A 26296-nucleotide genomic window follows, 5' to 3' on the forward strand; every position below is an offset into this window, starting at 1 on the left:
CACCAAGAAGGAAAAAAATCACCAGGTAAGACCTCAAAAGACAAAACCTTCTAAACAGAGGACCAAACTTCACATTGGCTCCCCAATCTCTCGTAAGAACTTCAATGATACAATACAGGTTGTTTAAGTGATGGGAGGAATGTCACGTGGAATGGGGCTGTGAGCTTCTGTGTGTTGCAGAGAGGATGGTAACCTGAATTCACTCGCTATCCATTCCAAAGGGTATGACTGAGCTCCTCCTCCTAGATTAATGTTCTAGGGCAGGGTTCCAGGCCCTAGAACTTAAATCTCTAGCTAACCTTCCTTCCTGAAGCGGGGCTGGAGGTGTCACATTGTTTGCTCCCATGGTGACAAGAGGTTAATAAAACCCTCTAAGACTGTACAAGGCAGACTTGATTCTAAGACATATAGAAGAGGGAAGCTCATGGCTGCTGTGGGGGAGGTCCCAGGACCTATGACAGAACCCATTCATGACAGCCGTCTCCTCAGCCACATGCCCGCTGAGTGAGCAGGGGGGCCGAGCCTCCTAACTGGCGAAGTGAACAGCCACGAAAGTGACCCCTGGCCCTCTGGGAAGCCAGAGCCCCTGGCTGGTCACTTCCAGCTTCAAGCACCCTTGCTTGCCTATCCCAGTGTGCTGTGCAAACAGACACATATTTTCAGTTTCTACATGAGCTAGGAGATGAAAAAATGGAAAAAATGCGAGATGGGGTAAAGACTGAAAAGAAGTCGCTAAACTCGACAAACAGAATGTCCCTGGTGCTCTGAAAAGAATGTATTTTTTATTTCAGCAGGAAAAAACAAACTTCAGAGAATAGCAGGTGAGGAGGGAGGGAGAAGAGCGTTCCTGAGATGAGTCTAGAGCAGACAGGCTGAGAACCAGAGAGCCACAGCTCCGCAGCACAGTGGCTGGGAAGCCAGGACATAGGGTGAAGCCCCCCGAGAAAGGCCACGTGCTCTCCCCTACCCCTCTGGCGCCCAGCTGTCCATGCTCAGGAAAGCCAAAGCCCTCCCCTCAAGGGGGCAGAGGCTGCTGGGCACCCATGTTCCCCAGGGGAAAGGTGCCAGCTTTGGATTCAGACACACCTAGAGCCAAATACCAGCTGAGCCATTTGTTAGCTTTGGCACGTTAGGTGACATGATTCCCCTGAGCCTTGGTTCCTCATCTGTAAAACAGGAATGACCTCAGTGAAGGAGATGGTGGCGGGAATGAAATAAGATCTGGGGGATGAAAGACTTCCACCCTCCTCAGATGGATGCATCTGGTTTCTAAGCCAGGCTGAGATCACGGCCACTGTGGAGAGAACTAGAAAACATCAGGTGCCTCTCTCCTCACTTGCCAGAAGTATCTGAAAGTGACAGACACCCTTCACTCTCTGGTCTGTAGAAGCTGCATATTTAGAAGTGTCCTTCGTGCCACCTCTGTACAGCAGTTCTTGCTGTCTGCCATGTCCTTGCAGAACATTCACCATCCCTGTGGTTCCCAGAGCTTTCAAAGATCCACAGCCTTCCAGAAGTTTATCCAAGTGAGCCCTACTTCCACTTCCCCTCCTTACTTCCATTCAGCCTCAGAAGCAACAGCTCAGCGCATCACATCTTCCACTCCACATGCCTGGCACGACACGCGTGCTCCCCTGCACACCCACAGCCCTGCTCACCTCCACGAAACCTCCCATTTCAAACAATCCCACCTGGCACTGTACCCAGGACCAAGTCACCTATGAGTCGGGGCCTAGAATAGCACTCCCCCCATCTTTTACCTTTTGAAGATAACTAAGAATTCTGTGAAGAATTCTCTGCTTGCTCTTTTTTGAAAAGTAACACATGGCTGTATTAGCACTGAAAAGAGTCAAATGCAGAAGAGAATAAATGTGAAAGCTCCCTCCACGGTTTACCCTCCTTGTTTACATCAGGACAGGGCTGCTGCCCGCTCAATGCTTAATGCAATTCCTTAGCCCCTCCTGGTTTCCAGCTCTAGCTTCTAAGGCAGGTCAAGTTCTGGATGTACAAGACAAGCCTTCAGTCCCAACAGATCCATCAGGAGGGCGCCAGCCCCCCAGGAAGTGCATATTGTTTCTCCAACCTCCAAATTATTAGAAGACAGGCAAGACCAAACTCCATTCACCTGAGAATAAGCTACCTTGTTGACTGCTGAGTTTTCTCAAACCTAACAACAAAGTGAAACTTTAAACTCTATGACACTAACACTTCCCCTCTGCTTGAGAGGTCTCACACCTGCCCTCAGCACACACTGGGGCTCCACAGGGTTCAATCCTCCCTTCTCAGGTACTCGGGATCCTCTGGTCCTAAGACGGCCACACTGAGCCCAATTCTCTCCTCTGGGTTATAGAAAAAAGATTTACATACCACTTCATGGCTTCATAAAAATCACCTCCCTTCACTCTTCAGAACAGTGCCTCAACACTCAGGTCCTCTGTTAAGATGTCCAGATCCAGGGCCCTCTCCTCCCACGCACACCTGTGACAGAGCTGGGAGCTATCTCACTCCCACAGTCAGTCACCAGTGGCAATGGCCAAGGCCTTGGGGCAGAATCAGCCCCTATAAGCCACTTCCTGACACCCTGGCTCTTCTCTCAGCAACCGCAGCCCTGGCTGTGTGAGCTCACAGCCACAGCAGGCAAAGTCTAGCTCAGCTCCTACATGCGCTAGGGGGATGCAGATGTGTGTTTGGGACCTCATTCTCACCCCCTAGACAAGAAACTCTTTCCCTCTGGTAAGAATACCTGTGGCCAAGAGGGTGAGCCCATGGGCAAGTGGTATTCCAGGAAAGTGGAGAATAGCAGTAGCAGGAAGTTTGCAACCACCACTCAGGGCTGAGAGAGGAGTCGCACAGACCAACAAGAACACAAGGCAAGGGAGTCACAGCAACTCAGCTGGTTGGGACAAGGAGGCCAAAACCCAGCTTTCCCTTTGTTCAAGATAGTTCCAAATGGCTTGGCGCCCATAGCTCAGTGGGTAGGGCGCAGGCCACATGCACTGGGGCTGGTGGGTTCGAACCTGGCCCAGGCCTGCTAAACAACAATGACAACTACAACCAAAAAAACAGCCAGGTATTGTGGCGGGCACCTGTAGTCCCAGCTACGTGGGAGGCTGGGGCAACAGAATCACTTAAGCCCAAGAGTTTGAGGTTGCTGTGAGCTGTGACGCCACAGCACTCTACCGAGGATGACATAGTAAGACTCTGTTTCAAAAAAAAAAAAAAGGTGGTTCCAAGGCTGGTAAGAGCTTCCCACAGCCAGCAGGCCAGGGTGCAGGTAAGACTTAATTAGGCCTATTATTTATAACTTTTAGTTCCTAGCTTCAGAAGGGAGTATGTCCCGTACAGGGCTAAAAATGTCAAACTACAAAACCAGCCTCTGAGAAAGCTTGCGTTCAGTGCTGAGGGCATAGAGACGCTGACACAAGTACTTAAGTGACATCTTTAAAATGCAGGGTCCTCAGTTTCTGAAGTAGGCCAGCAGCAGGACCTGTTGTTTCTCCTTTCCTCCTTAGCCAGAAAAAGGAACTCCTATTTTTTCCTTAAATATTGAATTGACAAGTAACAACTGTATATATTCAAGGCATGCATTATGACTATTTGGTATCTATACACATTACATAATGATTATCATGATCAAATTAACAAACACAGCATCACCACCCACGCCATCCACAAGATCCCTAGAACCTGTTTAGCTTATGACTGAAAGTTTGTACCTTCTGACCAACATCTCCCCAGTTCCCCCACCCTCCCAGCCCCCACCGTTCTGCATTGTGTTTCTAGGAGTTCAGCTTTGTCAGATCCCACCTATAAGTAAGATCATAGGTCTTTGGGGGCTAAACTCTTAGAAGGAAATTTCCTAAAGATACAAACATATGTCACCCCACATCATCCCTTTCAATAGACTGACACAAGGGCTCAGCAGACAATACCATGTGCAGCTAAGAACTAGTCAGTGGGATGGAGAGGCAGAGGGCAGGCAGGGGCAGCTGTGCACACAGCTGTATTTCTGTTGTGGCCTCTGTTGTGATACCCAGGATGGAAGAAGGCTGACAGCCTCTAGCTAGAGCAGGGGTCTTCAAACTGCGGCCCACGGACCACATGGCAGTGTGATTGTATTTGTTCACATTTTGTTTTTTTACTTCAAAATAAGACATGTGCAGTGTGCATAGGAATTTGTTCATAGTTTTTTTTTTTTTTAAACTATAGTCCGGCCATCCAACAGTCTGAGGGACAGTGAACTGGCCCCCTGTTTAAAAAGTTTGAGGACCCCTGAGCTAGAGTAATGAGAGGAAAGGTCCCGGCTGTATACGCTGGGCCAGGACAAGAATCCCCATCTTAGCACCTGCCTTTTCATAGATGTACGCAGCCTTCACACTCTGGTGTGGATCACCATGGGCAATGCGCAAACCAACACAACAAACAAGCCCTGCCTGTGTGCGCGCAGCAGGTGGCACATGGAGACATGTGGCGTCAGGGAGGCTGGGCAGCGGACTGAGCAGCGTTCTGCTTCATTTCCTTGCCTATGAAGTGGGGAAAGAACAATTCCTTCCCTCTGGGCCTCAGATGACGGCTGCTGTGATCCCATGAAGTAAATAACATTTAAAAAAGCACTACACAAAGCCAAGGTGTGCCACTTCTAAGGTTTGTGCTTTAAATACCCAAAGCTGGTTCCTTTCCAGGTATCTCTTGGCACAGCAAGAACCAAGACTAAGGAACGGGGGGAAAAAACGCAACTCTAATGCTAAACTATTTCCTGAAACAGGGTCCCTGCTATTATCTTAATAACATTCCCTACCCCCCTCCTTTGAAAACAAATATACCTTCCAATTACAACAGCAAAACAGAATAACATAATGGCAAGTGTCAAGATTCTTGAGTCAGACCGCAGAGAGTTATTCTGGCTCTACCGGTTGCTAGCTGTGTGATCCTGGGCCTTGGTTTGCTCATCTCTCAAATGGTAATAATAATGGTACCTAAAACCACATACTGTGGTATAGAATAAGTGAGATTATACACACACACACACAAAGTTGTTCCTTGGTATCTGGTGAGGGGTTAGCCCCTGGATCCCTGAGGAGAGCAAAAATCTGAGAATGCTCAAGTCCTAGATATAAAACGGCAAAGTATTTGCATATAACTATGCACATCCTCTCCTATACTTTAAATCATCTCTAACTTACATATAGTACCTAACACAATGTAAATACTATGTAAATAGCTGTCATATGGATTGAAATCCCCATTTTGAAAATATGAAATGCTCTAAAATCTGAAACTTTTGTTTTCTTTTTTCAAAGAGACGGGGTCGTTTTATGTGGCCTCAGCTAGAGTACAGTGGCTCTTTACTGCCACTATCAGAGCTCACTGCAGCCTTGAACTCCCAGCCTCATGCAATCCTCCTGCCTCAGCCTCCTAAGTAGCTGAGACTACAGGCTTGCACGGCTACACTCAGTTCAAACTCCAAAACTTTTCGAGTGCCAACCTGACAAGTGGAAAATGCAACACTTGACCTCATGTGATGGGTCACAGTCAAAACTTTATTTCATGAAGAAAATTATTAAAAAATATAATAAAGTTACCTATAGGCTATGCATATAAGGTGTGTATAAAACATAAATGAATCTTGTGTAATGACTTGGACCCAATCCCAAAATACATACATCCTACTGTGGATATGCAAATATTCAGAAATCCAAAACACTTCTGTTTCAAGCATTTTGGATAAGGGATACTCAATCAGTACAATATTCATTTTATTCTTTGTCTTATTTTCTATTGTTGTATTTGGGGGACTTTTTTCCCCCAGATATTTTCAATCTATAGTTAGTTGGATACGAGTGTCCATGGATACGAGTGCCAACTCTGTGTGTTGGCACTCGTGCGTGTAGGGGAGGGGGTGGGTGCGCACACACATGCGCACAGAGAAAGAAAAATAAAGAGAGAATGAATACATTCGGACACACTAGGCACATTATAAGCACTTGCATGCTGGCCATTTTACTCTTGCCTTTAGTCCTGGCTGGGAGAAGAGAAAGTCAGCGAATGAAGTGACCAGTACAACAGGGCATTTTTACAACGTGACCCTCTCTGTAGACCCAGAACACTTGAGCCAGGAGGCAGCACAGGCAAGATAGATCAGTGCTGCTCAAACTCTGGGTAAAGGACTACTTTTGGTTGGCTTTTTCCTTGGTGTGACTAACTTGTAGTCCCACTGTGCATGGCTAGTGTACGGCTTGCTCCGCGTGCAACTCTCCACACTAGTTGAAGAATACTCGTCTGCAGGGTCGACGAGGCTGACGGGTTCTTCAGTGATGTCAAATCGCTACCATGGATTGCACAGTTTATGGGTCACATACCACTCATACCACACTTTGAGAGCATTGGCCTAGGCTTTTCTTTGCCTCTCTCTGCAATGTCATTTTATGGGGCAAGGAACTGCCAAGGTGTGGCAGTGCTGGAAGTCTTCTAAAAAAAAAAACAAAAATTCCCAGTGCCAGGCATGGGGATTACAGGATCACACCTGTAATCCCAGCACTGCAGGGGGGTGAGACAGGTGGATAGCTTGAGCTCAAGAGTTCAAGGCTTCATTGAGCTATGATCTGGCCACTGCACTCCAGCCTGGATGTCAGAGTGAGACTGTGTCTGTACAACCCACCCCAAAAGAATCCCAGGAAACTGCAGAAAATTCAGTCCCAAATGCATGTCTGGAACTCTCAGAAATAAGGCAGAAAAGGGAGCAAAAAGAAAATACCAAGTAACATCAACTTAACCCTGCTGGCACTGACACCCTTGGTCACAAGGATAGAGACAGGAATTTCCTGAGCACCAGCAGGGAGAGGGCAGCTGGTCAGCCCCCGCCAGGTGGCTTCCCTGACCTTGGGGCGGTCCTCCTTTCTCAGAGCCACAGCTTCCAGTTTGGCTTCGTACTCCGCTTGAACTTGGTCTCTCTTCTTCAGTACACTCTGTGGGAGGCAAAAAGAGCAGCACATGACACGGGGTCCACAAAGGGCCTCCAACCCCCAGATGATTGCTTCTTTAACCCACAGCTCCCCAAATCACGGCACACCCAGGCCCCACCATGTGCTCCTAGCACAGCCTGGCTGTGGCACAGAAGCTGTAGTGTGACACATGACACGGACTCTGGAGGAAGCAGGGGGGAAAGAGGGGGAAAAAAAGGAGAACCATTTCCAGAGACTGAACTTTCTAAAGAAGGGCAAGTGTGGGAAATGGTGTCCCTCCACCCTTTGCCATACTGAAGGAGGACTCTCGACATCCCTGTGAGCAGAGAGCTCAGCCATGTGGAAATGTGCAGCTTTGCAGGTTACAATGCGGGACACTCTCTCATTCTTAATGGACTCTCTCTCTAATTCACCGAGTGGATCCCTGGTGTAATGATCTGTTCATTAATCCATCAGCTACCTGTCTTCTGCCCTCATCCAGGCACACAAAGGACAAAGAGATACAGCCCCTACCTACTGGGTTCAGTCTGGGAGAGGTACAGACACAGTATGAGGCTGTAAGTGCAAAAAGAGTTACAAACATATGGCAAGTCCAGAATCCCTTACCAGGCGGGAGCCTACCAGAGTGAGTGGTAAATGGGCCCAAAGACAGCCAGCTTTGGATGGCACCAGAGTGAGGCAAGTCAGTCGCCAAGGATGCAAGTTTACGGAGACCCTCACTCTTTGGCTGATACAAGTACAAGGTCAGCACCTGAATGTGGGTACCTCCTTGAATCTGTGCTTGAGGCTCACCACCCTTGAGATCCCACCAAGCAAAACAGAAAAGCTTACAGTGGACATTCTGAAAAGAATCTGTTTCATCAAAGCATTTTTTTTCTTCAGTTAGTAGAATCACGAAAATAACAAAGAGTGATAAGAACTTTCTTTCCCACTAACTCAAAAGTCACAAATTGCTAGGAAAGTTTCTAATCATGTACTTTCCCCATGGGGACCTTGCAGCAGAGCGTGGAAGGAGCCACCCTTTGGCTCAACAGTGGGCACCCTGTGTCCCTGACAATGTGCTAAAATGAAAGGTGATGGATGGCTGAACAGTTGAAGCTCTGAGGTCAACCTTCCAATGGAAGGTCTCAATACTGGGAGCCTCAAGTCTTCCCCTCAAATTAAGAATTTATTTTGAGAAATGATTTACCATGAAAAGAACACCAGGTAAAAATTGTGAAAGTTTTATTTCATCACTTGCCACTTATTTCTCTCTCAAGTGCTCTGACATTCCCTCCCCACACTCATTAAACTTTGAGCAGGAATATTTACAATGCTGTTCCGTGGAACTCTCTGCTACGATAGAAATATTCTATAGTCTACACCGTCTGGTACAGGAGCCACGACCTGCACATGCCCAGTGAGCCCCTGAAATACAGCTAGTATGGCTGAGGAACTGGGTTTCCATTTTTATTTAATTCCACTAATTTGAATTTAAACTTAAATAGCCACAAATGAGTACCACACTGGATGACATAAATCTATACAGTAAACATTTCAAAGTCAGGGGTCTTTCTGGATTTCACAGAGCCCAGAAAATGATGTATATCTACTGATCGGGAACCAGCAGTAGTAAAAACTACAATCTCCACCCATGTAAAATAAAAATATGATGCTTGGTGCTCCTGGATATGCAGATGTAGCTCCCCTGGGAACAGCAGAGTGTGTCCTTCCCCCACAGGATGCCTCACATCTTACTGGAAAAACACACATTTCCAGATCTGCACTTCCAGGAATTGGGATGAGTTGCTCCAGTGACAGCGTGGTGAGTACCTCATGACCAAAGCTACAAGACAATGATGTGGAACACAGCACAGGGCAGGGGTGGAGGAGAAGACATGCATGAGCCGGACTCAGCTAAACCACTCGAAAAGCGTCTCCTCTCCCTGCCCCCCAAACAGAGGAGGGGGCCGGTAGATCCAGTCACACCCCCCCTTCAGGCAGCCTGGGCCTTCCCCAGCCCAGAGGACAGGCAGGGCCGCTGTGTCCTCGGCCACTGCTTCTGGCATGGCCAGCACGCTGCTCTCTCACGCAGGCTGGCTGGAGGATCTGTGCTAGATGCCCTAGAGGTGAAAGGGCATTAACCCTATTTCTCAAACAAGAAGACTAGCGTGCAGTGGCTGGACCTGCTGGGGCCACACGGCTGGCTAACAGCACAGGGAGGTGACTCATTCGGGTGCTTCCTGCTGTATTCAGCTTATGGTTTTACAGTTGGACAGTGATCCAACCACACTCAAGGTTGGGAAATGTGCTCTGAATCAAAACAATCTGTTTCGGAACAGCATTCTTGTTGGGACACATTGGCACCTGTTGGTGATGGTCCGAGAGGACTGGGCTCCCAGCCCAGTCTCTGCTGATAAAACTGGTCAAGCCGGCCTATGACTTACATGCAGTGGGTGAAAGGGACAAGAGACTAAGTCAGGGGCTGCGGAGAGGCCCTCCATCCCTCAGTGACAAGCAGAAGATAGTTATCAGCTGAGCTTGTCACAGAACTTTCCAGGGATCTCTGATTCCAATGGGTGAGCCTCCTCACACTGCGCCACCCGCCCTCTGTAGGCCACCCTCGCCCTGTTTCTGCCCTGCCACCCAGCATCTTCATCCACCTCTGCAGGGGCAGGGATACAGCTGAGAACACAACACATGAAAACTCCACCTTCATGAGGTGCACAACAACATGTATATCACGCAGTGGATAAGGTGGGCCTAGGAGGAAAATAGAACAGGAAAGGAAGCTAGGAAGTACTAAGGGTTTGGGGAAGGTGAAATTGTATACAGGGTACTCGAGGAGGGCCTCACATTCAAAAGGTGACTTTTAATTAGAGACATAGAAGAAATTTCTCCTGGGTATTATATATATATTTTAGCAGAACACTTCATCATTTCAAGTGGTCCTAATAATCGAGAACTCCACTACCTTTCTTTCCTAACAAAGAGAGGGCAAATGACTACTGAATAAATTGCAAGAAAAAAACAAATAGATGAAGAAGGATTTAAAATACTTAAGAAACGGGGAAGGTACAGTGACTCATGCCTGTAATCCCAGCTAGCACTTTGGGAGGCTAAGGCAGAATGATCACTTGAAGTCAGGAGTTCAAGAACAGCCTGGGCAACATATGAGACCCCATTTCTAGGAAAAGCCAAAAGAATTAGCCAGGCATTGTGGTATGTGCCTATAGTCCCAGCTACTCAAGAGGCTGAGACAGGTGGATGGCTTGAGCCCAGAAGTTCATGGCTGCAGTGAACTATGATCACACCACTGCATTCCAGCCTGGGCAATAAAGTGAGACCCTGTCCCTAGGGGGAAAATTTTTTTTTTAAGAAGTGTATCAACCGGGCAGCACCTGTGGCTCAAAGGGGTAGGGCGCTGGTCCCATATGCCGGAGGTGGTGGGTTCAAACCCAGCCCCGGCCAAAAAAAAAAGAAGTGTATCAACCAATGTATATATCTTATTTGGATCTCAGTTTAGAAAAAAATAAAAACTATAAAAACTGTCTAAGATAACTGGGGAAATTTGAATGCTAACTGGACATTTAAACATAGTTAAAAATAAGGTAGAGTTTTTTCTTTTGAAAAGAATGCTTATATTTTAGAGATAGGTACCAAATGTTTTTGTAGGAAATGATATGATGTGTGGGATTCGCTTTAAAATAATCCCGGGTTGGGCCTTGGGAGCCCAGAGGGAGCAGAGACAGAACAAGATGGGTCACCAGTGAGTAGCCACTAAGTAAGCAACAGCTGGCGCTGCCGGGGGGTACAGTGGGTTTATTAGGCTTTCACTGTACTTTGGGACCAGTCTGAATTCTTCCATAATAAAAAGGTCAAACAATGGAAACATAATACCCATCATCCAAAATGTTTATAACAAATCATAATAGCCATTAGGAGGCCTGTAATTAAGCCATCCATGAAACTTGCAAACAGCCTTTACCCTACAATGACACAACAGTCTGGGAGAGTTAGCTCACAGATGCATTCTGTGGTTTGGCTCTCCACGTTTGTACTGGGTTTCTTTCCAATAAAGGACCACAATGGCCAGTGTCTACAGGAAATCTCAACACCCCTCCCCACTCTCGGAGCTCACACTCAGGCCTTTCCCTGGCGAGGGCATAGGCTCACAAACCATGGAGGGGCGGAGAAGAGGAGCAAAGGCCAGCCAGAGCCCCAGCACCCAAGGCTAAAACCTCCTCAAGTCTGGAAAGTTTTTAAGCTTCCAAGCATTATAGAAGAAGGACATTAGATGCAGGTCTAGGCAAGTCTAGGAAGGCAGCAGGAACAGCGCGGCCACATGGAGAGAGCCGCAGAAGAGGAGGGTCCATATTTTGGTACACCGTGGGCTGACAATTCAAAAGACTCAAGAAGAATTCATGCAGAACAATAGGTGTTCTGTAATAAAGAGAGAAGTTCAAATGAGAATAAAAATAAAACTTGTGAATATTATGCAGCCTTAAAGAAAGATGGAGACTCTACCTCTTTCGTGTTTACATGGATGGAGCTGGAACATATTCTTCTTAGCAAAGTATCTCAAAAATGGAAGAAGAAGTATCCAATGTACTCAGCCCTACTATGAAACTAATTTATAGCTTTCATATGAAAGCTATAACCCAATTATAACCTGAGAATATGGGGAAGGAGGAGAGGGAGGGGGGAGGATGGGCGGAGGGAGGGTGATTGGTGGGACCACACCTACGGTGCCTCTTACAAGGGTACATGTGAAACTTAGTAAATGTAGAATATAAATGTCTTAACACAATAACTAAGAAAATGCCAGGAAGGCTATGTTAACCAGTGTGATGAAAATATGTCAAATGGTCTATAAAACCAGTGTATGGTGCCCCATGATTGCATTAATGTACACAGCTATGATTTAATAAAATAAATTAATTAATTAATAAAATAAAACTTGTTTTCAGGTATCCCTCTAGGAGAACACTTTCCCGCAGGAAGGAAAATGGGACTGTCGCAGTCCCAGAGGGATCACAGTGACATGTTCTTTTCACCTTCACTCTATGGAGACCAGAACCACTTGCAAGTCAAATCTTCTGGGGCAACATTGATAATATTGAAAATGCACATTTTCTCCCTAACTTTAAAAGATATTTGTTACACAAAATTTGGAAGACAAAGAGAAAAATATAGAAAGGTTGGGAAAAGTCACCTACAATCTCGTCTCTCAGACACCACCAGTGACAAACTGTCTCTACCTCTAGTCTTTTTCCTTGAGCGACTTCTTTGATGCTTCCCATTTCTCATTCCTCTTCTTGCACTTCCGTTATTCAGATGTTGGACCTTATGACCTAATTCTCTTAATTTTCATATTTTTTCTCTCCAGTTCTCTTTTTGTTCATTTTATATGCAATGTCCTTAGCTTTTTATTTTTAACTCTTCTATTGATTTTTTTTTTTTTTATTCCTGTCATGGTTTCATTTTCTAAGAGCTTTTCCTTTGTTCTCTGAGTTTATTTTTTCTTGAAATAGGGTCGTGCTCTGTTGCTCGGGTACAGTGGTGTCATCACAGGTCACTGAAACCTCCAGCCCCTGGATTTAAGCAATCCTCCTGCCTCAGCCTCCTGTGGAGCTGGGACTACAGGTGTGCACCACCATGCCGGGCTAATTTTTCTATTTTTTATAGAGACAGGGTCTACGTTGCTTGGGCTAGTTCTCTACATTTTTAAAAAGTCTTATTTTGTGGCTCTGATATCTTCTCTTATGGACCACATTAATGATTGTTTTTTTCTGGAAATTTTCTTCTCCCTTAATAATATGTCATTCAATACACTTTTTCTTCTTTGTTTCTACTTTTGATATTCATATTAGAATCTTCCCTTAAATATTTGGTGACACTTGTTTGTCCACTCACCCAGGAGGGAAACACCAAAGACATTGATGGCTTGAAAGCTCTCTGGACAGAGGCTTGCTAACAATTCTCTATAGAAGACTGCTGGGTCCTGTCATTGAGGGCCCCTTCCGGCCCCCACCAATATCAGCTAATATCAGTATCTTTGGGTGTTTTCTTTTAGGCTGTTCAGATTTTCTAGCAAAGTTTCTTCTCAACCTTGCACTGAAGACAAAAGCCTGAGAGCCACCCAGGAGAAGATAAGAGTCTCAACATTCAGGAACCTTTTACTGAATACTCTCAACTCCACCTAGAGTCTGTTGTTCCAGAGACCTTCTATTTTACCCTCCTCCAGAAACGTACCCCCAGTTCTACCAGAGTGGAGAAGGAGCAGTGACCACTGTGTGAGGAGGGAGGAGAATCAGCGGCTCTAACCGATGCTTAAGCAGACTCCTGACTTACTCTTCAGCCCTCCCTCTCTCCTTTTGCCCCAGACGGTGTGATGTTGCCAATTCTCAACCTTTCTGGAAGTTTCCACAGAGTAAATCCATGGCTTCTCTGCCTCCCCAACAGTCAGCTTCCAAATCAGCTGTTCAAAGTCATTTAATGTACTTCTCTCTTCTCAATTGGCTCTTTAGCTCCCCAAATTGCATTGCTATCATTTCCTCGCCTCTGCTCTTTGTCTTTGCGGGAGCAGACCTTTTAAAAAGAAAAAAAATTCCATCGAGTCTCCTTTTGGTGAGGTTTTATGAAGAAGAGGAATTTTAAATATGGATTCTATCTGCCATTACTGGGAATCTCAGAAATCTGATTTTAATATTTTTATAATTTCTTTTAAAAAAGTGAGCTTACCACATCACTGGCACATCCTGCTTCTTCACATTTTCACCTCAATTGCAAAGAATTATCCCCTCAATCTGTAATCACTTTTGTTCAGGAAGAGGACCTTCTTTCCCCCTGACAATTCAACCTTCCAGAAAAATCTTCATTTCCATGTTTGTAAGGAACTGTAAACCGCCCACCTAAATACAGTGCACACCGCTCGCTTCCCGGGAGCTTGGCGCACTGGCTCCACCTTTGCTGGCTGAGGGGAAAGGCAGGCAGGCTGAAAAAACCACCTAACTGGCCTGGGAAAGAACTGCCACACAACACTGTGGAAAGTGCCTCCAACTCAAAGATATACTTCGGTCTTTAGAAGAAAACTTCTGCATCCACATTTCACACCTATAATCATGATCACCAATGATGCCCAGGTTATTAAATCCAATGGTCACTGTCTTGCCCACCCCCCATTTTTCTGCAGTTTTTGGCCGGGACTGGGCTTGAACCTGCCACCCCCGGCATATGAGGCCAGCACCCTACTCCTTTGAGCCACAGGTGCCACCCTGTCTTGCCCCTTCTTAAATACACTTCTCCTTGCTTTGCTGAGGCAGTTCTCTACTTTGTACCTCCCACCGCACCAACCATTCCCTCCCAGCCTCCTTTGCTACGTGTTCTTCCCCTGAAGTAGGAGACAAACTGTAGCACAGGCACTGGAACCACAAGCAGGAGCCAGACACTCATGGGGGTTAATGCTGTCCTCTGTGATGGAGATTCAGAATCCCAGGAAGGCAGGGAGGTCATTCTCAAAGCCTGCCTTCCTCCGAGAGCTCCGCAGAGCTCCTGTCCCTGCCCCGGAAGTGACCACCTTCAGCTGCACATCCCCCCCATCCTCTGATCTCTAGCTGAAGGACTCAGTGTTTGCTACTTTGTGAGGCTGCACACCTGGTGTTGTTTTCTTCGGCCCAGGGTCATGATGGCCTTCACGGTGTTGGAACCAGGGGAGGACTGGCTGACGTGACTGACCAATAACTGCTTAGATCATTAAGTAACTTTTATAGCTGAGGGCTAAGGGCAGGGGGTGGGGAGGGAGGTTTAGGCCGTTTCTTCTCTTACAAGACACTAATATTTCCTAGGCACAAGCCTAGACTCTCTACTCTCTCAAGATCATCTTCAGTCTCACAGATTTAAACCCCTTCCATAAACAAATGACTCCCAGATCTGCATTTTTCACTCTGAACTAAAAAGTTACAACCAACTGCAGTGGCATCTCCACTTAATGACTAATAGTCTGAATTCAACATGGCTCAAACCACTTGATTCCCAATGACCCAGTCTGTTCCTCCCTAGACCTTCCCTTCCTCATCCCAGTCAACAGTACTGCTATCCACCCAGCTGCTAAAGCCAAAAGCTGCAATTCCTCCCTTCTTCTCTCACTTTACCCCAGCAGCGAGTCGGCCCTTCGCCCAGCACCTACCCCAAACCCACACACTTCACCACCCCCACAGTCAAGCTCCACCACCTGGTTATCTGCCCCTGGCTCCCTGTGACATGCTCTTAAATGGTCCCCCCAACCTCTACTCTCATTCTCTACAAACTGATTCTACACTGCAGCATCAGATGTCTTCTTAAAGTAAAAGTCACATCCTGTCATTCTCCAGCATAAAACCAAACGGCTCCCCTTCTACCTTCCCGAGAATAAAACCCAGACTTATACCAACTATGGCCACTAAGATGCTATTATGTGACCCAGCCCCATTAGTAACCTCATCTCCTGACAATTGCTTCCTTGCTCACTGGGTACCCCTCACACTGGCCTTTCTGATCTGCAGGCACCAAGCTCCTTTTTGCTTTAGAACCTTGACAATGGTTCTTGCCTCTGCCTAAAATGCTCCACCCTCCTGTCTTGCATAGCTAACTCCTATGTGTCACTCAAGTCTCCAGCCAGAGCCACTTTCTCTCTGCAGCTTTCCTTTACAAGCTACTCTTTCTTTGGACCCTCACCCCACTCCAGTCATTCACCAAGACTTCTGAGATAACCATACTTGTTGACATAGATAAACCTCTTAAAAATAACAAGATGCACGACATTCAATAATTACGTATTTGTAAATGTTCCAAATTCACCAAATTGCCAAATCCAATGCAATATTTGCCAACTACCTTCTATGGATAAGGCAGTGTGGGAAATGAGACAGTCCCGCCCTAACCTCCGTAAATAAAACTTCTCCAACTCTCGGCCTGGTCAGAGTTGCCAAATACGCCAGGCAACTGCCAGAAATTTGGTAAGGACCCTAAGATGGTCTCTCCCAGTCTGTCACTACCCCAATCATATTTATATACACCCATGGTCTTAGGATGTGAAATCCCATATAAGGGCTCGCCTTGAGTCCTGTGCTTGAGGATAACTTTGGGTCTCTCTCATCCCAACACTGTTTGTCATTTCTCCCTGAATTCTTGAAATACATGCCTTCAACCATCTTTCTAGTACAAGCTGTTCTCATTGTTTACAGCTTAAAACATCACTGTTCCATTTGTTCCATGTGGCCTGATAATGAAGCCACTTCTGTGCTTGCCTTCTCCCCTCAAGAGGAACAGAACATCCCCAGCCACAACTGTCCTTAAAGATATAACTGGAGACCAGCCTTGAACGTCCAGGACTCACCTGGCTTCTCTCTTGGCAAGTAGTAAACACACAGCTAGAAGGTGACTGGTCCTGAGGGAGTATAGTTCTGTGGCCCCGGAATGGAGAAAAGACTTACCCAGAGGGTTCTGTTTCTTCATCTCAAAAATGAGTGGATTAGACAAGATGATCCCAAAAGTCCTTCCAAACTCAGAGAGGAACCCATCACACAGCCCCAGCAGGAGAGGGCTTTGTACGCCCCCGGCATTTTTCCCTGTCTGAGGATGAACCGACCCTCAACTATTTCAAGCTCCTAAGGCACAGGCTCCTGCCTCCAAATGGGGAGGACAAATACTCATCATGTGGTTCACTCGAGGCCACACTAACAGGAGGAGACCACACCAGTAACTCCCCACCAAAAGTAAACCAGGCCTTTCTCAGCACAGTCTGCCCTGCTTATACCTCAAAAATTAGAAAGTCATCTTGGAAATGGAATTCCATGACTCTCTCAGAAGAAGAAAAGGCAGGGAACCCACTTAGGACACCATCCCTCTACGCTGTCCTTTGTCTTGGCCACACAGACCCCAACAATCCCACTGCAGTCTTGGCTTTGCCATCAAATCACTCCTGTCTTGCCCAGAACACTCTGCAGAGATGTTTTCTCTGTTGGAAAGGGGGCGAGCAGGTGACCTCAGCCCCTGCCAGCCACCCTTTCCCCAGACAACCCTGTGTACAGTCCCATTCTCCCAGCCTGATTAACCCGATCAATATTTTCTCAGGCTCAGTCAACAAGAAACTCAATACATATGCCCCATCCATAGGGTGAAGAAAGGCAGCAAACAAATGTTTCTTTGACGTGTGACTTCCATTACTCACACACACCGTGTCTCACAGCACAATAATGTCTTAATAAAAGGGTCGGATAAATCCTTGCTATGTGACGATTTAAATCCTGCTTCAAATACAGATTTGAAGTACTAACACGCTTGTCTCGTGCAAGAACAAAGACATGTGTATTATAACATCCCAGGGCCATCTACGCACTGGGTTCTTAGGCACAGTTAGGAGTGGTTTGATGAAGATTGTAAGAAGCACATCCAGGGACATTCCAAAGATTGTAAAAACTTATTTTTGTTCACAAAAACAATACTGTTAACTTTGTAAGTAAAGTGAAATATTCTAGTTCGTTTTAAGCAGGCCAAGATGCCTTTCTAACTCGTTTCAGCCGCAGGATTAAAAATACATTATGCATATCTCAATTTTATAAAAGAAAAGGCAACATGACGAAGGAGAATGAGCTATAAATTTGGAGCCCAAAGTTTTGGTTGTAATTCTCAGTTCTAATAATTACCAACAAAGCTTTCTCGGGCTAATGATCTCACATCTGAGTTCTACATAATCCCTGTCACCACCACCACCGTTATCATTTCCACCCTACAGATAAGGAAATTCATACCATTTTCCTGATCACTGTGAAAGCAGATATAATCCTGTCTTTGAAAGAATTTTTTTATCACACAAGACTATGATTCATTCGCCAGGAAGAGGCTCCATTTTTCAGTGTCCACACTTGACTCTGTATTATAAAGAGTTTAAAAATATTCATACCTGATAAAATGGGATGGAATAAGGATGCTGGGGATATGGGAGTTCATCATACTATTCTCTCTGCTTTTTATATATGCTTGAAGTTTGCCATAATAAAGGTTTGGTTTCAGTTTTTTGGTTTTTGAGACAGAGTCTTGCTATGTTGCCAGGGTAGAGTACAGTGTTATTATCCTAATTCACTGCAGCCTCAAACTCCTGGGCTCAAGTGATCCTCCTGCCTCAGCCTCCTGAGTACAAGGGACTACAGGTGCACCCACCTTATTTTTCTATTTTTTTGTAGAGATGGGGGTCTTGCTCTTACTTAGGTTGATCTGAACTCCTGGCCTCAAGCAATCCTTCTGCCTCGGCCCCCACCAAGTGCTAGGATTACAGGCATGGGCCACCGTAGCTAGACTCCATGATAAAACACTTTTTCTAGACAAGTTCACAAACTTAATTGTCAGACCTTGTACAACAACATCTTTGGTGGCAATCCCAGAAAAAGATTTCCAAAATTGGTTTGAAGGGTGGAATAGACTCTACTGTCAGTGCATGGCTTCCCAGGGGGAGTACTTCAAAGATGACTGTAGTGATATTCAGCAATGAGGTACGTAGCACTTATTCTAGGATAAGTTTGCAAACTTACTTGTCCAACCTCTTCTAACTAGGTGATTCATTATTTTTTACTCCCTTTCTACTCCCTGTAGAATATTTTCAGGGGTCCACTTGTATGACCTTTCTGGTTATCCATTTTTACAGCCCAATGTTGACTGACACGCGTCTCTTTGGAGAGTCAGGTCTGGCCCTACTGGGGTCTCTCCTAGTAGGATGCCCTTGACCTGCCTGAAAAGACAGAGTGAAACTCCAGGGGTCTCCTTTGGGAAGTAGGAAGGGGGCTACTTGAAGGCAGGGATGTTTAACACTGAGCTGTATTTTTTTCTGTTGGTCAGGAAGACAGAGCCTTTCCTCTAGCAGGTTCTCCAACCTGTCTATGTGTAGGCTGTGAAGCTTCTGGTGTGGCCAGCTCTGTACAATGAACTTGAGAATGGAAGTCTTTTGTCCTCAAGTTCTCTGTCTTGTCTCATTTATTCCTCCCAGACCAGAGTCATCCTGACCCTTGTTCCTTTTATTCACCACCTGCCACCTCTCCTTTTCTTTTTATTAATATTTTCAAAATCTTATCACTTTTGTTCTAAAGTTTGACAATGGTTGGTTACCCCTTCTTGCTGGGCAATTAGCATGTTCTTGTTTTGTTTTTTTTTTCTTTTTTTGAGACAGAGTTTCACTCAGTCACCCATGGTAGAATGCCGTGGTGTCACAGCCCACAGCAACCTCAAACTCATGGGTTCAAATAATCCTCTTTTCTCAGCCTCCTGCCACAATGCCCAGCTAGTTTTTCTATTTTTAGTAGAGATGGGGTCTCATTCTTGCTCAGGTTTTGTCTCAAATGCCTGAGTTCAAGCAATCCATCTGCCTCGGCCTCCCAGAGTGCCAGGATTACAGGCCACTGCACCAGGCCCAGCATGTTCTTTTAATCTGAAGACTTCTGTCTTCAACTATAAGAGATGTGATTTCTGTTTCACTTTTTTTCTTTTTTTTTTTTTTTAATGTAGGGTTTCACTCTGTTGCCAAGGTTGGAGTGCCGTGGTATCACAGTTCACTGCATCCTCAAATTCCTGGACCACATTTTCTTGTATTATTTCTTTTGCAATGTCCTTCCCTCTGTTTTCCTTATTTCTCAGGAACTTCTATCAGTCAAATACTAGACCTTTGGGATTAATTTCCCCATGACTCTTTTCTTTCAAATTCTTGGGACTTAAGCATTTTTGTTCTATGTATTTTTCAACTTTAAGAATTCCTCAACCTCATCTTTCAACTTTATTAATCAACTTTATTTCAGCAATCACATTTTAACTTCCAAGAGCTCTGATTTCATTATCTATTATTTTTCCATAGCATCCTGTTCTTATTTAGGAGACCTTACATCTACTTGAACACTCAGAGAACACTGATAGGAATTTCTTCCCAAACTTTTTTTTTTCCATTTAATTCACAAATTTAGTTCACCATGTGTTCTGTTTATACGCCCGTGATATCAGTCCACATGTCTGTTCCCACCCAGGCAGGAAAAAGAAAACTTGTACCACATACAAATAAGCAATAATCCAGTACTTTTGAGTAATTATTTTTACAAAGAAAAGTACCTAAGCCAGCTTACCTTCATGGAGTCAGAGTATAAAATATATTCCCTGAGCACAGGTAGAAAGTCTTCGGTCATGTCATCCGTCAGCTCTTCCAAGGCTGTAGAGCAGTTCCCAATGCAACCTGACACACCTTCTAGGGGCTCAGCCAGCTCCCCCTCCAATGCACTCCATGTAGAGTACACAGGTCCGTACTCTCTCAGCTCTACAAGGTACTCTAAGTGCGGAAGAGAAACCAATCAAAATGTGGCTGGGCAGCAATCACTAGTTGTTTTTTTTTGTTTTGGTTTGGTTTTTTTTTGGAGACAGAGTCTCACTCCATTGCCCCAGGCTAGAGTGCCATGGCATCAGCCTAGCTCACAGCAACCTCAGACTCCTGGGCTCAAATGATCCTCCTGCCTCAGCCTCCCAAAAAGCTGAAACGATAGGTGCCTGTCACAATGCCCAGCTAAGTTCTTCATTTTTATTAGAGATAAGGTCTTGCTCTTGCTCAGGCTGGTCTCAAGTGTTCCTCCCTCCTCAGCTTCTCAGAATGCTAGGATTACAGGCCTGAGCCATCTTGCCAGCATCACTAGTATTACTGATGCTGTAAGCACAGCAGCCAAGAGCTCTCTCTACCTTACATTGTATTTCCTTGAATGTTCACTTACTGCAACTCACTTCTTTAAATGTAACAGTATTTGTAACATAATTTTTTAAAATTTCAGAACTGCTAAAAGCTGATGTTACAAATGACATGTACAAATGTCAATGATGTTACAAATACCATTCCTTTTGACCCCATAAATGGGAGTGCCAGGCTTTGGGATAACAGGCACCAAGATGCCTTCTGGGGGAAGCCACAGGAGCCACACCATCAAACATCTTTGAAAATAACCACTCGCCAACCCCAGACTGTGAAGCAGTATTTTAGCAGGTAACGGGGACAGAGTTTCATATAGGTTTACAAAGACTTTTTTCAGTGGGAGAAAAATCAGTAACAATATAAAAACACTGGATTTTTAGAAAACATTTTGACACAGGACAAGTGGTCTTACACTGGCAGAACTCACTCAGTGGTCATCCCAACACCTTGATCCCACCAGAATTTACACCACACAATGCCCAGGTGTGGATGGTACCCAAAGCTGTGTTCAAAAGCTAGGGGCCCCATATGACCATCAGGGGGTAAACGAAAGGGAGCAAGAAGAAGCAACAAGGGAAAAATGTTGATTTCCCTCCCCACCCCCCCAAAATGCCCTAGCATTTGTCACCAGGATTTTCACCATAACAACAGAATGTTGGTGCCCTTGCTTAGTTGTCGAGTGGCAGATGCTGGAGAAGCCTTTTCAAGGTGTCTCATGTGCCAACAGTGGTCAGATCATTAACAGTGGTCAGGTCTGTCTGCCTCACATGTATGTAAAGAGACAAAAAAAAAAAAAAAACCCAGATTCTGGGATATGGCCATAAGAAGGGTGGGAAGGAAGTGGTGTCGACACCAGAAAAGGTAAACACGAGCCCAGGCAACTCCCCAGCTCAGAAGGAATGAGTTTAAATGAACCCAGGGTGGAGCCGTTGAATGAACTTCAAGTCTGAAGACTCCTTAGGGTCATAACCTTGGCAAACACAAGTTACCAAGCTGCTCTGTGAAACATCTTTCTGCCAGAAAAAACATACAAACTTTTATACAATTATCATTCCTATGAATGAAGGGCAGGTTAGGCCATGTGTACAGTTTTTTTTTTTTAAGAGACAGAGTCTCATTTTGTCGTCCTCAGTAGAGTGCTGTAGTGTCATAGCTCACAGCAACCTCCAGCTCTTGGGCTTAGGCAATTCTCTTGCCTCAGCCTCCTGAGCAGCTGGGACTACAGGTGCCCGCCACAGCGCCCGGCTATTTTTTGTTGCAGTTTGGCCGGCGCTGGGTTCGAACCCGCCACCCTCGGTATTTGGGGCCAGCACCCTACCCACTGAGCCATAGGTGCCGCCCATGTGTACACTTTTACAGCTAAAGTTAGAGAGATAAAGAAGGAAAGGCCTGGAGTGTTTGTTTGCTGTGGGAAAAGCCAACACAAGGACAAAGGTGTGAAATTACAGTCTAGCCACAACTAGCTCCTCCCCACCTCATTTTTGTTTTATACGTGACATATGGCCTAGTTCTGTCACTCCATCATTTCTGCTGTTTGAGTCTGCTTAACACACGTGAACGTCACTTCTGCCACTGTGGTACTTGGCAAAACAGATCTCAACAAAGAGCTCACCTATTTCTTCTTTGATGATCCGCTGAGCTATTCGATCAATGGTCCCCAGTTTGAGAGCAAACGTGTCTAAGTATTCACCTATGGCTGCAAATTCAAGAGGCCGAGTCCTCAGCTTGTAGCCGCCGGTGACATGCTTGACCGACTCGCCCACTCTGGTCAGCAATGCCATCCCCTGCTTCTTGTAGGCATTCAGGTCCTGAGGGTGACACACAGACGGACTCAAAGTGCCCAGTCACTCACACGGGCCAGAACTAAGTAAACCAACTCCTAAAGGCAGCTGCGGTTTGGAAATGGAGGACTCAGAGAACAAGGGGCTGAGTGTGGGGAGCTGCCCTCCCTGATGCTGAGACAAGCAGCCCCACACTGCTGTACTGTTCACACCCAGACCCTCTCAGCAGAACTACTCTGATCCTCTCTTCAGGGTCACTCACCTGAGCACGCTGCCCTTTAAATGCAACAGTTTCTAACACAACTTTTTAAACCTCTGGCTAAAAAACTATCCCTTTCTCCCATACAAAACACACTGTATTGTCTTTAGGAGCCAAACTGAAGAGCTCAGAGTCAGAGATTCATTCATTCATTTCCTTATACCCCAACTAAAGCCATCTAAAGAGAGGAGAAACTGGAAAGCAGGAAACAGATGCCAGAAAAAGGGGTGCTGGAAAACTCGGGCCAAGGACAGGGGCTGTCAACAACAAAACATTTTAACCCTGAGTTCACTCCAATCTCAGACTCCTGGCCTCAAGTGATCCCCCTGCCTCAGCCTCCCAATTAGCCAGGACTATAGGCGCTCGCCACAACACCTGGCTAAGTTTTCTTTTTCTTTTTGCAGGATTTTTTTTGGCCAGGGACGGGTTTGAACCCAACACCTCCTGTATATGGGGCCGGCACCCTACTCCTTGAGCCACAGGCGCCACCCCCTGGCTAAGTTTTCTAACCCAGAATTTCTTGTAGGTCAAGACAAAAATGGGAAATATGTTAAGCTTCATAACCCATTGCACCTAACTTTAAAGCATATTAGCCAGCTAGGTAAAACAAACTTCTTCCTATCATTAAAACATAACCTACGGTATCTTCAGACAATCCTCTGTCACTTACTGATATGACACCTTCAAAAATAGTTTCACAGAAGATGCAGGTATCCACCTTTAATATAAACAGAATTCTGATTCTCAGCCCTAAAAGCGCATGTTTTCAGAGATAGGGAATGTGGAACAAGGCCTTCTGGTAACCCAGCCTGATGCAGGCAGAGCAGAGAATGCCGAGCTCTTGCAGACGCAGGTGCCTGACAGCCCTGCTCACTCCACACACACTCTCAGGCTGATGTTGCCAAAGTATCTGAAATGCAGCCCCCTTGTGATTTCACTCCAGGCCTTCATTTCTGCTCAGTCCCACCCTTTCCTATCCATATCTCCACTCAACAGAGGCCCTTGCCCTGTTGATTATCCCCTCTCCTGTCTGTATCTTCAACTTCTAATCCTTCAGCATGTAAAATGCACCCAGCACTTACGCATCTCAAAAATAGCCCGTCTCCATCTCTCTCCTTTCCTTCAAAGTCAGGCTGCCTCAGAGAATGTTCTAAAGATTCCACCTCCCCTGCTGACTTCCCACACCTACAAGAACCCCTCAAAGGCATCAGGCCTACACAAGACAGTAAGTGAAGCCTTGGAATTCTCGGAATCACTCCCATAGACAACACTTTTTTGAGCAGGGCTAGATGCCGATTAGGTCATTGAACTGTGTGAGCTCTAGCAAAACTCTGAAAGGGTGTCCCCAGTCACTCGAGTCAGTTAACATGTTGAATTAAGATACCTATCTGATTGGTACCTATCTGATTACTGTTCCCATTCTGCCAAAGATGACCATACTGACTTGACACAATTGACATTGACCTTCACCCACTTCTCCCAGCATCACTGGCTGCCGCATAAAGAAACTGCCACTTTGTAATAAACTCACATCACAAGGAGAAGGAAGAGCCTCTCTGTGTTCCCAGTGGTAGGACATAAACATGACTCATCTAAGAGCAAGATCATGTGAGGAATGTTAAAGGAAAAGCTGGCGGGGGGACAAAAGAGGGGAATAGGCAGGTATGGTTTAATGGGTTTTGACTCTAGCAGGGGTGTCCAACCTTTTTTTTCTCTGCTGCACATTAGAAGAACAAGTGTTGTCTTGGGCCATGCATTAAATACATAAATACTAATGAAAGCTGATAAGCAAAGAATAGGTCTGTGCACACTTTTTGTGATATCCAACACCACAGACAAGCAAAAAACATCCTCACAAAATCGCCCACAGGCCACAGGTTGACACCCCTGACAGAGTTTCAGATTTGCAAGATGAAAACCTTCTGGAGATCAGTTACACAACAAAGTGAATGTAGTTAACAATACTGAACTGTAACACTTGGAAATGGAGATGGTCCATTTATAGTATATGTATTTTATCACAATTTAAAAGAATTTTTTTGAAAGATAAATATTTAGTGCATTTAATTCAAAAAGTAATACTGAACTAGGGCTAGGATCTGTTCTGTTTAAAGCCACCTCTTCCGTATTCACTCACATGAAGCTGGATTTTGATTTAGATATTGAAAGACCTTATATATTTTTTTAATCATTTTCATACTGGCTGGCCCACAGATTAATCAAGCTCTCTCACATACACTCTCTCTCCTCCTTATGCTTCCTACAGATTCCTAATGACCAGGGATCTGAGCTTTCCCCCCATTTTTCTTTTCTGTTCATTAAAGATGACTGAGCTTATGGGCTTTCTGGGCAATGAAGCTTGGGTGAAAAATAAGCTACACTTTTGGCAAACAAGATGGATTTTCCTTTAAAGTGAAAGAACTATACCTGATTTCATCAGGAAAGACTTATTTTTAAAACCATACAAGTTCAACCTGTGGAGGAAAAAAACCTCTGGGGGAAAAAAAGACAATGCATGGAAAAGTCATCAATAAAGCTAAATGTCAACCGAGGTTATAAAACAAAACTAATGGACTTTCCCGTGTGGTTTCCACCAAGTACAGAATGGCATGCTCTCTCTAGCCTTTCATATCAACTGATAGTATCTGTAAATATTTCTCAAGTTTGAAAAGTAAAACTAGAAAGTCTCTGGACCTTGGTACCCTTGCCAACATGGAATGCGGTACATATGGTCTGGGTATGGAAACACGATCCCTGAAAGCAAACAGATGGGGCTGGAAGGAAGCGAGCAGGGAGTCCAACACCATTTCTGCAGAACGAGAGCAGAGCACCTCGGGTTTTCTGCCAGTTCTGCCAACAAGCGAGTGCGGGGAAAAGCTAAATGAATGACCAACTTGGGTTTGAACACAAAGAAGCTGGCAACTGTGCAGGACCCAAATGTCTTCTCTGGCAAAGGCTTGGAAAATGCCTGCCTGGTAGGAGCAGGCAAGTGATGGTTAGGCAGTCTCCTGCAGAGGGAAAACATACCCTCCAGAGCCACAAAGACCCAAGTTACCGCAGTTTTCCTGTCTGTAAAATGAGGCTATGACTAATCACTCAGAGTGGTGATTTTCAACCAGGGTGCCATGAGAGGATCTTAGGTAGACTGCAAAAATTTTTAAAGATCATTAATTAAAATATTTTTGAAAGAAGTTCAAAGCATAGTAAGTATATTCTTTTTTTTACTTTTTAATCAAAATAATTTAAGCATGCTGTAGAAGTTTAACTATAGGTTTAAATGTGCTGTGAGATAAAAAAGTTGAAAAGTACTGACTCAGAGGGTTCTGTGATGAACACCGTTACCAAACACTCAACAAATGTTCTTTTCCTTCCTTGCCCACTGTTGGTCTGAGTGGCCTCACCTAATAATATTTCCAAGAAACGTTTAAGGAAACACTTACCTTTGCTTTTGCCAAGTGAAAACATTCTAAGTTTCTCTATTGCTGCAAGGGATGGCAGAGGTGTGAAATTCTAACATAAAAACCATGCTGATGGACATGGGCACCCAAAACAGAGCAATTTTATGAGA

At 45.2% G+C, this 26296-nt stretch overlaps 1 protein-coding gene across 2 annotated transcripts in view; it reads right to left on the bottom strand.

Moving 5' to 3' along the window:
* SNX30 (sorting nexin family member 30) overlaps positions 1-26296 on the bottom strand; it is a 166889-nt gene that overhangs the window by 55252 nt on the left and 85341 nt on the right. For both annotated transcript variants that reach the window (XM_053565745.1, XM_053565743.1), the window contains exons 5-7: positions 22301-22496; positions 20081-20280; positions 6879-6965 (exon numbers count right to left, since the gene is read on the bottom strand). In XM_053565745.1, the coding sequence (XP_053421720.1) occupies positions 6879-6965; positions 20081-20280; positions 22301-22496 (483 nt within the window). The remainder of the gene's footprint in view (positions 1-6878; positions 6966-20080; positions 20281-22300; positions 22497-26296) is intronic.

This window comes from Nycticebus coucang, chromosome 2, assembly GCF_027406575.1.
Source record: "Nycticebus coucang isolate mNycCou1 chromosome 2, mNycCou1.pri, whole genome shotgun sequence".
Classification (NCBI taxonomy): Eukaryota; Metazoa; Chordata; class Mammalia; order Primates; family Lorisidae; genus Nycticebus; species Nycticebus coucang.